A 15382-nucleotide genomic window follows, 5' to 3' on the forward strand; every position below is an offset into this window, starting at 1 on the left:
ACCATCCTTTAGTGGTGGTTGTTGGGGGTTTTTGTATTTTGAGGCGCAGTGTTTTGTTGGGCGACTGTGTGGTGGTGTAATTGATGAAAACAAAGGGATGTCTGTGTGAAGGGGTGGTATGAGTGGTGCGAAGGTTGTGTCTGTAATGTTTGATTTGTGTAGTAGGTATGTGTGGCAGATGGGGGCGTGGGGCAGGGTTCTTGTGTTGTAGAGTTAGCGTGAAGGGGATCGCCGAGTGGTTGGACCATGACACCCACATTGGATTTTGCAGAGATGTGATTTTTGCTTGACATCGAGTCGAGGCTGCTGCCAACTTATGTGGGGTAATTGATGAGTTGTTTGAGGCCATATGGGTGATTGCAGTTTGTATACTGTTTAGTATGGGGTTGCCTGTATGGGAATAACCTTTGTTGAAATTGCCATGGTAGATATTGGTGCCGGGGGAACTCTAGCAGTTGGTGAAATAATTTTAGCGATAGTGTAAGTTTGATTTGTGGGGGGTGGCAAATTAGGTGGATAAATGTGGGGCAAGAGTGGGAATGAAGGGGGGAGCAAGTTAGAGCTTCAAAGGAAGTGCGTGTGTGGTTACAGAAGGGTGACGGGTGTTGGGGGGGGGGGGGGGGGTGTTTCAGCCATGCCTCTGTATGTATGAATGAATGTCTGGTGAGTGTGTAAACTCATTTCATGTGTGCAGGTGCAGAGTAGCTGTTGAGGATGCAGGTGTATGTGATTAGCTGTTTTGATGGAGTTTGTCTGATGGAACCAATTACGATTGATTGAACTATCGTAAAAAGGCATATTCTCTGGGTTCGGAAAAATGGGTGTTGAGAAGATGGGACGTTTGGGTCTGTTTTGGTAAATTATTGAAATGCTGCTTTGCTTACTTTCTTCATTTAAATCGTCACATGTACCAAAGGTGAAAGCGATGGTGTGTTTTCCTTGAATTGGCGCATTGGGGGGGGGGGGGGGAAGATTGCTAATATATTCGGTATGAATAAAAGTTTTTTACGATTTTGTGGCATTCTTACGATTAGTATATGAAAATAAACTGTTGTGGGGAACTATTACAGGTAAGATATTTCTCTTGTGGTTGTACTTGTGTTGCTTTAATTTGTATTAGGATGGTCCATGTCTGAAGACTTACTTGACCACTTAAATTTTCTAGAAACAGTTTTTTTGGATCTTAATGTCTTCTCGGGGGTCTCCTATAAGATTCACACCCTGCCTCCAATTGTCTACATGACAAGTGCTGTTCACGTCGGTTTTGTTTAAACATTTTTTTTGGTTGTGCGTTATTTTTTTCTGCCCGGCTAAGGCCTTTATAACGCATAGATTACATTTTTCTAACCTAGTATTACCCTTGGTGCACAATCTATGGCATTCCAAATGTGCAGTGTTTAGAGCTTTTAAATCGGTGTGTATTACTAGTGATCTGTACATGTCTGAAAGCGAGAGCAGTGGCAGATTTTCCAATTGATGCAGTTATGCTCGATACAACAGTGATCTGTTGTTGCACTGCAACGTATGATGAATCTGGAGTCTAGGAGTCTAGATATGGCAATAGGAAAAGTTGACTCTTTAGTGACTTGGTTGCTTTTAATCACAACTGCCTTTTTTGCAATTTATCCTATTCTCGTTTTGTGCATGTCCTTTAATGACAAGGTATGAGTTTCAACCTGCTATGTTTTAGAGAGGGAGGTTTCTGGTAGTTTCACATGCCTTTAAAATAGTCTTCAATATTGGGCCATTTTTGTAAATCCTGTGAATTAGTAGGATGTTCCATTTTGGTAACCTATGCCACAAACATTTAAATGTAACAATAAAAAAAATACCAGTGTACATTTCTCCGCAATTTTACAAAATATAAGTGACTTTTAAAGAAAAACCTCTATATATAGTGGCAAGGATGCGAAGACGTTTTTAATGACTGACTGTATTTCACTTTGAAATGTTCACTTTTCCTTTCTTTATACTTGCATGCTGCATGCTGATACAGAGTGAAGATGAAGAGACGGATTACGATATGAATGACTCAGATTAAAATGTTATGTAATGGTGAGAACTATCTGCCATGATGAAGTCATGGAAAAGTTCTTTGTCAATACCCTTTAGTCTTTTTCCTGAATAACCAATCTTAGTTACTTTCCAGATTGGTTGTTTATGCCCATGTGTTTCTAGTGACCTGTAGTTTGATTCAGCATCCACTTGCAATATGAATGGTAATATCTATGGAAGTAGCTATGGTCGGAAGTACTTATATTTTTGCTTTCATTGTGTATTAACCTGTTCATGAAATTTCATATTGCTCTGCTGTGCATGGTAACTTGTCCTGTTAAACCTTTCCTTTAGCGAACCCTTGTTTCAAGTACACATTTAAGTAACTGTTGCTGAAATCTTTCACACTTTTTTCCAATTAAATATGACAAACCTTGATAAAATTAAAGTTGAGCAATTGTGTAATTAGGGACGGGGTGTAAATTGAAATGGTTATAGATGGAACTTCTAGTTCAGTAGTAGGAATAGGAGGGATACAGCAATGTCTGGACCAATTACTGGTAAAAAATAGAACAGATTACCAGAAAAAGACAATTAAAAAAGGCAAATGTATTTTCGTGAGTTAAATAGAATCAATGTGAATGTTTGTTCGATCATAAACAGTTGTCTCTGCATACTGTTAATAGGTGTTATTCCAAGAAGGGGGGGGTACACACAAATATAATGCGATGAAAGTAGGACATAACTAGTAAACTTGCGAACTGGGCAAAAGTATAAACAGCCTCATTGAAAATAATATATGTGCACTTTTCTATAAAAGTGTTTAAGTGAAATGCATGCTCCTTAATGAAGTTGCACAATGTCTCTGTAGGACACTACTTTATGCATAACATTTTTCAACGCAAGGCTGCTCGGTGATTCAGGCTACAAAAATGTATCATCCTTATTGGGGATCATAAGTGCAGTACAGTCTGAACCCTTGCGGATCAAGTATAAAATAGCGCTGCCCAATAGACACACATTTTCCTAGATCAAAGACTGAACATTAAAGCTAATTTGCATGCCCATAATGCGTTTCTCTTTTGTCTCTGAACTGGTGGTTATGTTATGTACTCTTATAGAGCGCATGGTCACCCAGAGGCGGCATGGTGCTAGAGAGGGAGAGAGCCCACAAGAGACAGATAACGAGCAAGAAAAACAGACCTCTCAAGACTAGAAAAAAAGGTCTTTAGAGCCTTTCGGAAAGCCAGATGATTAGATAGTGACTTCAATGATGGAGGGAGGGAATTCCAAAGCTGAGCCGCAGCCACGGAAAAAGCCTGCCCCACCCACCAAAGTGAGCTGTAAAGACTGCACAATGAGCTGCCCAGAGGCAGCGGAACGCAGGGGACGGTTGGGAACATAGCGGACAAACTTACAGCGCAGGTATTCCGCACCCTGGCCATGGAGAGCACGGTGCACAATGCCCAGAGACTTAAACTGAATGTGCTGGGCCACCGGGAGCCAGTGCAAGGAACGCAGCAAAGGGGTAATATGGGCTCCGTAGGGGGTGCCAGTGGGCACCCGGGACGCAATGTTTTGGAGGTGTTGCAACTGACCCACTAGCCCCTTAGGCTGGGCCAAATAGAGGGAGTTGCAATAATCCAATTTGCTCATAATCATGGCGGCTTCCACAGGGGGGCGAAGAGTACTAGGGATCAAATGGAGGGTTCTTCTCAGTATTTTCAGCTGCAGATGGCCTGTCTGGCAGACCGCTGATACCTGAGCTGCCATAGATGGGTTGTTCGTCATAAGGACCCCCATGTTTTTAACCTTGGTGGAGGGCACTGGACCGAGAGAGAGGGGCCAGAACGAGGAAATCCAAAGTGAGTGAACAAGGGGGAACCCACTACCATCGCCTCCATTTTGTCCCCTTTCAACTTCAACCAGTTGTGGCCCATCCACTCGCCAACGGCTGCCAGGCACTTGTTCAAGCATGCCGACGCCTCAGCCTGATCAAGATCGAGACGGATGAGCAGCTGGGTATCGTCGGCATACGACTAGCACCTGACACAGAGGCAGCGGATGAGGCACACTAACTGGAAGATATAGATATTAAACAGGATGGGGGACAAAACAGGTCCCTGAGGGACACCGCAGCTGAGGTGACAGGCCTTAGAAGTGAACAGAGGAAGAGTTTGAGACCTATCGGACAGAAAGGAAACAAACTAGGCAAGTGGCAGACCCAAGACCCCAATCTGGCTTAGGCGGGAGAGCAGGACGGCGTGGTCAATGGTGTCGAAGGCCGCTGAAAGATGAAGAAGGATCAGGGCTTTGATATCGCCGCTGTCAACCAGCCTGGCTATGTCGTCCTGGAAGGACACCCGGACACTTTCCGTCCCTCTACCCGGCCGAAAGCCAGACTGTGCTGGGTCAAGGAAATTGGAGGACTCCAGAAAAGAGGACAGGATAGGGGAAACCAGTGATTCGAGAAGCTTCATCAGAAAAGGAAGAGGAGATCGGCCGGAAATTAGAGGGGAGTGCAGGGTCCAAGGAGGGCTTGTTCAGCAAGGGTATAACAAAGGCGGCTTTCAGCTCCAGGGTGGTATAACCTGACTGAAAAGAACTGTTCACGGCCAAGGTGATTGCGCTGAGATCAACCGACCCCTTCATCACTGCCAGTGGAAGCGGATCAGAGGGGGCACAGGACTTAATGCACAGTATGGCGTGAAGTACCAAGCCCTCATTAACGGCCGGGAAAGTTGCCAGAGTGGGGCCGGGGCTATGCGTACTCTGAATAGCGTATGAAGGGACTGTACTGGGAAGCGTAAGTGCGATGTTGCCACGGATGGTTGCTACCTTATTCATGAAGAATTCCGATAGGGAGTGACATAGCTCCTGAGTTGGTATAACGATGGGGCGCATTCAGAGGCACAGGGTAGCAACTTAATAGCCGTGAAGAGAGCCTTGGGCTGATTAAAAGCATTTTCGATGTTTTGCACATAGTAGGTTTTCTTAGCCTCTAAAATGGCTAGTGTAGGCAGACAGTGCAGCCATGAAGTTGAGACGGTCAGGGGCTCATATTTAGAGCGCCATTTGCGTCCGTTTCCTGACCTCCAGGCAGGCCGATCTCAACTGGTCAGAGAACCAGGGTTCGGGGGTAGTCTCTGTGGTTGAAAGAGGCGGAGGGGGGCGACTACATTAGCAGCAATCGGGAAGGAAGTGGCAAGAAGCGACATGGAGGGTCCTGTCACTGACATATAGCTATCTTTAACAGTATGAGTTGGACTCTGGAGATCTGCCGTCCGCCAACAGCGGCGCCAGACTAATTCAGGACTGATCTTAACTGGGGTTGGGATCACGTGAACTGTACAGGACACCAAAAAGTGATGAACTTCCATTAATGGTGTTACTCTATAGCACTGTGCTTTGTGACTTGGACAATGGGACTAATTCTGATATATCTTGGATAAGGGATGTCTGGGAAACATTTCAAAAAAGGTAGCAGGCGCTCCTCTCCAGAAAGAACATGGCATGATAACCTGTTCTGAGATGAGTTTGCAGCACATGCTTTTTGCTCACTGTACTTTTCACAGATGGGAAATATCTATTTGCATATCAGTCTTTGTCCCGCCCACACGGGCAGTCCAGCACCGAAATGCTATGGCAATTCCTCTGAGAGCAAGAGTACCAACAGCAACCCCATACACGTGTTTCAGCCTTGTTGGACGTGGACTCCCTGTTCACTGTGCTCAGAGGCACAGCTTCACCTCACCGTTGGGTGCTGGACGCCTTAGCCTGGGGCCACGCGCTCGTGTTTCAAAGAAGGTGCCCGCGCGTCCCCCCCGTGGCCAGGAAAGAGCTTCACGTCCCTCAGCTTCTCCTGGAGGTAAGGGCGATGCTCAGGAAGGGCGCCATCGAACTCGTCCCAAAGAGGCTTCGGGGCTCCAGAGTTTACTCGAGATACTTCCTCGTGAAGAAGAAGACGGGAGGATGGCGCCCCATCCTAGACCTGCGACGTCTGAACAAGTTCATCAAGGCGCAGAAGTTCCGGATGGTCACCCTCCAGCACGTCCTGGGTCAGCTGGAGGAAGGAGACTTCCTGTCGTCGTTGGATTTGGAGGATGCCTACTTCCATATTCCCATCCTAAAGGGGCACCGAAAATTCCTCAGGTTTGTGGTCCAAGGGCGTCACTACCAGTTCAAAGCCCTCCCCTTCGGACTACGGTCGGCACCCAGGGTATTCACCAAGTGCCTTGCACCGGTGGCGGCGCAGCTGCGCCGCAAGGGGATCCACGTCTACCCCTACCTGGACGACTGGCTCATCCGAGCCAAGACGAGGGAGCTCGCCGTGGAGCACACGGCAAGGACCGTCCAACTTCTCACGGACCTGGGATTCTCCGTGAACTACGCCAAGTCCCACCTGGTACCCGCGCAAAACGCACTGTTTCTGGGAGCGAAGCGCGACAGTGTCCCTTCTGGCCTCCCCGTCGGAGGAAAGGACCAGGTCCATCCTGGGCAAGGTACAGCGGATGTTGGTTTCCGACGCGGCCAAGGTGAGGTCCATCAAGTCCCTCCTCGGAATGATGTCTTCTTGCATCTACCTCATTCCCATGTGCAGGCTCCGGATGCGCCCGTTGCAGGAGTTCCTGGACGCGCGCTGGATCCAAACGACGGGCGGCTTCGAGGAGAGGATCACACTCGACGAGAGTTTCCGCCGAGCGGTCCGGTGGTGGGGCACCCGCGCATGGACTTCCAGACCCCAGACCACCAGGAGACAGTGACCACGGATGCCTCCCTGGAAGGGTGGGGAGCGCACACCGAAAATCTGCACGCGAGAGGCCTTTGGCTCCCGACGGAGAAGTCCCTCCATATCAACATCCTGGAGCTCCGTGCAGTGTTCTGGGCCCTCAGGTCCTTCCTTCCGTCCCTCAAGGGCAAGGTGGTGAGGATCTTCACCGACAACACCACCACCATGTTTTACATCAGGAAACAGGGCGGAACCAGGTCCCCAGCACTGTCCAACGAGGCGCAGGACCTGTGGCATTGGGCCGTCGCCCAAAGGATGTTTCTGGTGCCGTTTCATCTGGCAGGGATAAAAAACACCGTCGCCGACTCACTCAGCAGGGAACTGCGCTCGTGCCACGAGTGGGAACTACAGCAGGATCTAGTGGATCACCTCTTCCGACGGTGGGGCACACCCCAGATCGACCTGTTGACGGCGACAAACTCCAAGTGCCGGAGGTTCGCCAGCAGGTTTCCCCAGGCGAGGAGCATGGGCGATGCTTTCTCGTTCCCCTGGGAGGGCCTGTTCCTCTACGCGTTCCCTCCTTTGCCACTGCTAATCCGGCTCGTCAACCAGCTCAAGAGGTCACGGTGCAGGATGATCCTCGTCGCACCTGCGTGGCCGAGGCAGATATGGTTCCTGGACCTTCTGGACTTGTCAGCGTCCCCGCCAATCAAGCTGCCGGTAGACGCGGATCTACTCTCCAGGGAAGGAGCGCCATCCTCCACCACGACCCGAAATCGCTGAACTTGCAGGCCTGGCTCCTGCAGCGCTAGAGTTTGGAGGATACGACATACCGGCCGACTGCAGAGAGGTTCTTGCAAAGGCCAGGGCGTCCTCGACTCTTAAATGCTACGGACACAAATGGAAGAGGTTCTCTGTCTGGTGCCACGCACAGAAGATTAACCCTCTACGGATTACGGCTCCCCAGGTAATGCCGTACCTGCTGACGCTGGCCAAAGCTGGACTGGCACACGCGTCCATCAAGATTCATCTTGCTGCGATCTCCGGATACACCAGAACCACGGGGCGGACGTCCTTGTGGTCTCATCGTCTGGTGAAAGAGTTCATGAAGGGACTGTCCAGATCGTTCCCGCCGGTGAAGGCTCCGGCCCCGGCGTGGGAGCTCAACGTGCTGCTGACCAAGCTCATGGGACCTCCGTTCGAGCCTCTGCACTCGGCCCCGTTGAAGTTTCTGTCGTGGAAAACAGCGTTTCTTGTGGCCATCACCTCCGCACGACAGGTGGGAGAGATCCAGGCCCTTTCCTGCAAGGCCCCGTACTTGACTTTTCACGACACGAGGGTAGTGCTCAGGACGCACCCCTCCTTCATGCCCAAGGTACCGTCGGACTTCCATCTCAACGAACCCTTGGTGTTGCCTGTGTTCTTCCCGTCGCCTTCGTCGCCGGCTGAGAGGACTTTGCACTCGCTGGATGTGGCTAGAGCGCTGAAGTTCTACGTGGACCGCACGAAGTGTTTTCGGAAGACGTCACAACTCTTTGTGAACTTTGGACCTGTCAATCAGGGGAAGGCTCTCTCGAAGGCTTCCATTTCCAGATGGCTCTCCGGCTGTATCATGTACTGTCATCGGTTGGCAAACCGACCGCTGCCTGGCCGTCCGAGAGCCCATTCCACCAGAGCGATCGCAGCTACCACGGCGTTCCTTTCTGGTGTGCCCCTGCTGGACATATGTAGGGCTGCTACGTGGAGGTCGACGCACACCTTCACGAAATTCTACTGCGTCGATCGGGATTCCAGGGAGGAGTCCAGGGTCGGCCAAGCAGTGCTGCGCAACCTGTTCGCCTGAGGTGAGCCTGGTGAGGAGGTAAGATGCTTAATGTTGAGTTTGATGTAATGCTTAATGTTGAGCCTTTGCCACCTCCCGTGGTTGTGCATGTGTCTACTGCTATGTATTCTTTATTCATGAGCATGTGAATCCATGCCAGACCCCATGCTGGAGAAGGAACAAGTTACTTACCTGTAACTTGTTCTCCAGCATGGGTCTGGCATGGATTCACATGCGAACCCTCCCGCCTACCCCTCTGCGGCTCTTCACTTGGTCATACTGCCACTTCACGTGCTTCCAAATCTGAAGATGGCTGCCAGAGGCGGTGCTTAGGTAGAGGGCAGTCATTGGCTGTGGTCAGTATGACGCAGAGACCAGTGATTGGTTATTACTACGAAAGACAGATCAGAAACGAAACTGATACTGGTTTTTTCTTTACCGAGGATTCCCAGCCTGACGGGGAATATTCATGAGCATGTGAATCCATGCCAGACCCATGCTGGAGAACAACAGTTACAGGTAAGTAACTTGTTCCTTAAATTCTGCCCCATCTGCCATAAGAAGTATCCCTGGAAAGACACCCATAAGGTGTACAATCGGTGCCTTCCCGAAGATCACCCCGAAAAACACTGTGCTGCCTGCCAACCTTTTCAACCCAAGAGACTTTAAGACCATTTTACTAAACATTAGGCAGCCCACGCCATGCAGTCCGAAGCTGCTATAGAGGTGCCAGAAGGGGCTAAAGAGTCAGAGGTGGCACATGTCGATGTCTTTGGGCTTCAGCTGGTTTCCAGCATGCGAAGGGCTCTTCCCTACGTCCAACCTCCACGCTCTTTGCCTCCGCTGCCCCGATCACGGCTTGGAGAGTTGTACCGTGTGTTACGTGCTTACACCGCATGCTCTGAAGAACAGGGTAGCTCGGTGGAGGGAGCTCTTCGAACGATTGCCTCCAGAGGAAAGGTAGGGCCACTTATTTTTCAATTGCACCCTGCAAGGGCGACGTCTGAGCGTGAGCGACCCTCCAGGTTCTAACACCAGCACGGGTACCAAGACAGCTGCAGGTACCGGCCGCCAGACGGAGGGGTCGCTAGATCCTGCCAGTGACATCGCTCGGGGATCACAAGGTTCTTCTACCAGGTGTCCACCCAAGGGGCTACACCCTACTACCAGAAAAATGTCTTGAGGGGGTACGTGTACGCAGCAATACTGGCGACACAGCCGAGGGCACGACACCCACCAGGCCCTGTGCTGAGGTGCAGGGTAGGCCTCAAGCTCCACCGCCAAGGTTCTTGGAGGAGGCCGGGCCTATCGCGGCAATCACCACAGCGCAGGCATGTGGCATGTAGCCTGACAAAATGCCCGCCGTGCCAGTGGGGAGAATGAGTTTCGAGGTGGGACTGGTCTTCGCCAGGCATGTGGCCTACAGGATATCCTTCAGCGTCGCAGGGCAGATACACCCCACAGGCAGCAAGGCAGAGTACACCCAGACCTCAGCAACCTCAGGGCCCTACTCCTGGGCCCCCACTGGCCTATGAGGACAGGTTTTTTAGATATTCCCCACGCTTATGAGATCCCCTCAGTTGGGATCCCTCCTTCGGGATGTGAACAGGGACATGTTGCCTCTGGTCCCGCCTCCTGATCCCATAGTCATTCCTCCTATGGCTCCAGTGCCTCAGGCCCCCAGGCTGCCTCAGCTACCCGTGCTGGCTCCCACGGTTCTGGCTCCTCTGCCTCCTGTGCCCCAGGCAGTTCATACCAACCTCGACAGCAGCCTCCGGCTCTGGTCTCCACACCACAGCCTGCAGCGCCCAGTACTACCACCTGTCCCTGACCAGCAGGACACCCTGGTGGACACCGATGAGGAGGAGGATCCCGACACTGTCTTCTGCCAAGGCATTCCATGAACGGCTTGCAGATCTGGCCGAATACTTGGGGCTTCCGCAACCAGAGGTTGAACAACCAGAGGTGGGGGTCCTGGCCGAGGTCCTCACTCTAGGCCACGCGGTTAGAACGGGGATTCTGATGCAGAAGGACTTTGTCGACTTGGCCAAAAAGGGGTGGCTTAAACTCCATTTGGCGCAGTTCACCAACCGGCGCCTTGATGCAAAATACAGGCAGTTGGAGGGGGATCCACTCTTGCTGTCGGCACACCCTCAACCAAACTCCTCTGTGATTGCTGCAGCCTCTATATACTGTAAGACGCAGTCTTCCTCGGCCACTTCGTTCTCGGCTCTGCTAAGCAAGGAGAATATCTTGGAGGCATATGGCAAGAAGTTCTTTTCCAACGCCTCGCTGCACCTCAGTGTAATGTGGACACCATGCTCGCAGCCTTAACCAAAGGCTTTGGTTGGAAGTAGCTGACTTCCTTCTGGAACATCTGGTACACAGTCGGGCACGCTTCAAGGCGGGGCTGGTAGAAGCAAAAATGGTGGCTTAAGACAGCCTGGAGTCCACAGTGGCGCATATAGACACCTGAGGTTGTGCCAGCTGCATCTCCACAGACATGAGAAGGATGGCCTGGCTGTGGGCTACCAAATTCAACCCAGACTTCGAGGAGCAGCACATATTGGACCTTCCATTCAAGGGTAGCGACCTCTTTCATTCCACCACCGATGAGGAAATTGATAAGGTTTATGTAGTCTGGGAACTATCCTCATGAAGTCCACGCCCAAGACATACAGCCAGACACACCGTCAGCTGGTTCCAAGGCTTCCAGGCAGCCGACCGATCTCCAAGTCAGCACCACCGCAAACACAAGGCGGGGAATAAGGGCTTCTTTCAGTCACCTTCCCCAGCCTCAGAGGGGGAAAAAAGCCATTACATTCCCCTCTGAGTCCACGTATCTCCGGTTGGGGGGGGTGCAGGCTTGCCCTTTACGCACATTATTGGCACGCGAGGTTTGCAGGCCCCTGGATCCTGTCAGTAGTGTCCATGGGCTACCGCACACCTGTTCCTCTCTCTCCTCCCACAGATTGGGACAAGAACTCTGCTGGTGGAAATACGATCGCTCGTAGAGAGCCAGGCAGTGGAAGAAGTTCCATCCTCCCAGCGGGGTATGGGCTTATAATCCAGGATTTTCCCCATACACAAGAACCACCAGGCTGGCCTGAGAGTTGTGTTGGACCTTTCCACCCTGAACCTCTCCCTCTCTCTTCAAAAGTTCAAGATGGTTACCCCAGTGCTTATTGCGAAGACCATGTGCTAGGGAGACTGGATGTGCTCGCTGGATCTGAATGACGCATAGTTGCACGTCCTGATTTGGCAACCTCATCAGTCCTTCCTCAGGTTCCGGATCATGGGCTTCCAATTCCAATACAAGGTTCTACCTTTTGGCCTCAATTCAGATCCCTGGAGGCAGTCCAGCACACCTCCACCCTCATGAATACGCTGCACGAATTGGGATTCTCCATAAATCTCACAAAGTCACGGCTGGAGCTGACGCAGAGTCTTTAACGTTCCTGGGCCTCATCTGGGATACCAGTTCAGAGAGTTTTTCCCTTGGAGGACAAGATCACGGCCGTCAAAGGGCCACAGGTCATTTTCTCAGCAGAGTGGTGACCTCAGCATGGTGGTACCAGCACCTCTTGGGTATGATGGTGGCCTGATGAGTGGTCTCCTACCACTGAAACCAGTCGGCCCATCACAACACTGTACCTGCATACTTGAATGCAATATGTCAGAATACAGTACGATGAACCCTAATGAAGATAAGGACTGATCAAGGATCATTACTGTGTATAAAACACACAGGAATATAGGAAAAACTTTCTATATTAACAGCAAGACAAAAGAAAAAAACAGAAATAAAAAAAAGAAGCTGACGCGAGGACTGTAGGTCCCAGATATACGAAATATGCCCACCTCCCAGAAAATACATTAATCGGGGATAAGTGGGGGTCTTTTAAAGAAAGAACCTGCCCTCAAGGAAAAACCTAATAAAGTCAATGTTGCTTCATCTTGAGGACAGCCTTTTATGACAAAACAGAAGTGTTTCCAAAACCTTTTTGTTTTTTAAGGAACTATTATAAATAAATTTGCCAAAATCCTAACGTGAAGACACAATATCCAAGGGAAAATTTGGGTATTTGACCACCCTTATGGTCCAGTACGTGGATACCCTGTCTAGATGTTAGGCACACTCTCAAATTCTACCTGGACAGAACCAAGAGCTTCCACAAGTCTGATGCTCTATCACCTTCAGTGGGTCAAAACCAGGATATTGCTACACTCACCTGGTATCCACGGGAACGCCACCCAGCCGTAGGGACTCTGGCATTCTTCTCTGCGGTTCCCAGGTGTGACCAGCGGGGGAGTTGTGCCTGTAATGCAGGAGGGCCATGTTCAAGACTGGCCAACTGGGGTAATCAGCCCCCCACCACCCCATATGCCCGCAGTCCCTCTGGGCCTCTCCTCACCTTATTGTTAATTCAGATGTGCTCTCCGTCCTGCTTTCTTGGCAGGGGCGCGTTGTCCTTTGTAGGCGATGCGATCTAGTTACTTCACTGATGCCGGCCTGTTTGGAGTCTTTCAGGTAGGTCTTATTGCTGTTGTATATCATTGTTATTCTTGCATGCCTTTCTTGGTTTAACAAATGTCTTTCTCTTCCTTAGGTGTGCAGAAGTCCCGTGTGATGCATTGGCTGAATTGAGTCTCGCCGGTAAATGATGGCGTGCAAAGAGCGCTATGATGCGGTAAGTAGGCGCTATGTGCATCGCTGTGATGCCTTGCCTTTGCTAACCTGTTGTCTTTTCTTTCCCATAGATCTAGGTGCTCCCCCGGAGTGTGCTATTCGAGGCGATGCTGGTTGAGGGGCGACTTGCAAGGTAAGCCTTTTGGCACAGTTCGTTATGTTGTAAGACTCATCTTGATTTCCTTCCTTTTTTGCAGATCCGTCGGTCCGGGAGACACGCTGATCCTAGGAAGCTGTTTGCAGGAGCTGTGGGCAGATAACGATGAAAATTACAAGTAAGCTGCTGCTAACTAGCAATGTCTCCTTGCAGATGCTGTTCTTCCGAGGTTCGTGGGTACAGCTGAACACGGTGAACGTCACGTTGCAGGATTGCAAAGTTACGCGAAGCGTGTTATCCAAGTCGGGTGTGGTTTAAATAGCTTCAAGAAAGTAGTCCAGGTAAAGTAGTTCCTAGGCTACCACACCCAAAACACAATACCACATAGCTTGGTTCCTAGGAGCCAAGCTATGTGGATGCCTCCATGTTGGCTGGCACTTGAAATAAAGTAGTTCCCTAAACACAAGTCTTTATTAAGTATGAGCCTGGCGCCAAAGGCACCAGCACCGGCCCCAAAGGCACCAGCACCGGCCCCAAGAGGGCCTAGGAAATGGATGCCTAAGTTTATTGGAGACCCGAGCCTAGACCCCTCCTGGCCCATGGGCTTGCCAGAGGGGTTTCTGGATGTGGGTTGTGCAGGATATCAGGCTCCTAAGGTCTCCATAGCAACGTGGATGGCTTCTGCCATTAAGGAGGCCTATCGGGGGCAGCACAAGCCGCTTCTGGCAAATATGCATGCCCACGCCATTGGAGCCAAGGCCACGGCAATCGCATACCAGAGACAGATCGTCCTCAGCAGGGCGGCCATGTGGGTCACTCCTTCGGCCTTCTGCAAGCACTATTGTTTGGATGCCGGCTCCAGGTCAGACGCGGCGTTCGGGCAGGCAGTATTAAGGAACCTATTTTCTTTAGTAGGGTCCCCTCTCCACCCTGGGGCTACGTTAAGTTGTACTTGCCCCTACAGTATGGAGTAAAGGGGATAGGCTGTAGGTGTAATTATGTTACTCACAGTAGTGACTAACATACTCGTAGTCCCCTTTCCTCCATACGTCCCACCATCCACCCCCTCCCCCCCCAATAAAGCTGGTGTCATTAGGCATTGGTAATATTGACGACTTGTCAATGGGGACTGAGTGGCGCCGGTGGGCGGAGTTGGGGAGTGCATGCTCCCAGGACAGCGCCCCTATGCGCCTCTAAATTTTAAGCAGATTTTTTTTTTCTGGTGAAAAAGGTTGTCTCCGTCCCTAGCGAGGGACACCCATACAGTATGGAGGAAAGGGGACTATGGACTAGGAGTATGCAAGTCATTACAGGGAGTCATTTATCATTTCTGCCTCAATGCAGTCGTCCTGCATATAAAACAGGTTGCACATTTCAAAAGCGCACTCAACTAAACATCTAAACATTGTTTCGCGCTTTGAAACACTTGTGTATAGACGCGTTATAAATATCACATAAACGTGCGCTGAAACAGACACCCTTTCCCAGTACTATCCATACCACTGAACGCGCATCAACAACCTTCAAAACGTCTGCATGCACACATTTTTGCTAAAGCTCATACATCGCCAAAAATGTCACATTACACAGAAGCCTCTTCTCCTTTAGCTCAAGCTTTAGGCTATAGCCCACATTATACCCCTGAAGAGGCTACATTCCATTTTCAAGAGACACATTCATCAAATCCCTGGACTAAAACATTCTTGTAAACAATGGGCAAAGTTTCTTCATTTGTAAACTTTATGGAAAAAATGTCCTCTTTCAGAAAAACAGATACAAATTATGCAAGGGGGTCCTCCATCCAAGTCCTCCAGGTTACAAGTGGATGCCCTTTTACAGCCCAATGCCACTCTTTCACAAGACAAGGTTTTCAATGTAGATCAGGACAATTTAGATCAGGGTCATACTGACTACTATGGTGATTATCAAATTTTGCAGATGACCAAACCTATGGTGATCAATTATTGATCCCCTCTACACCCCATACTGATCGGCCTGTTGCTGACTCTCCAATATATGATCAGGTCTTCTTCAATGATCTGCTCAAAA

General features: G+C 50.2%; 1 protein-coding gene across 4 annotated transcripts in view; it reads left to right on the top strand.

Moving 5' to 3' along the window:
* Positions 1-15382, top strand: part of KCTD5 (potassium channel tetramerization domain containing 5) — a 531705-nt gene that overhangs the window by 463983 nt on the left and 52340 nt on the right. For 2 of the 4 annotated variants that reach the window (XM_069647192.1, XM_069647194.1), the window contains one exon: positions 1997-2055. The exons of the other annotated variants lie outside the window; for them this stretch is intronic. In XM_069647192.1, the coding sequence (XP_069503293.1) occupies positions 1997-2041 (45 nt within the window). In that variant the 3' untranslated portion in view covers positions 2042-2055. The remainder of the gene's footprint in view (positions 1-1996; positions 2056-15382) is intronic. 4 annotated transcript variants of the gene reach the window in all.

The sequence above is a fragment of the Ambystoma mexicanum genome, chromosome 2q, assembly GCF_040938575.1.
Source record: "Ambystoma mexicanum isolate Mex_15411 chromosome 2q, UKY_AmexF1_1, whole genome shotgun sequence".
Taxonomy (NCBI): Eukaryota; Metazoa; Chordata; class Amphibia; order Caudata; family Ambystomatidae; genus Ambystoma; species Ambystoma mexicanum.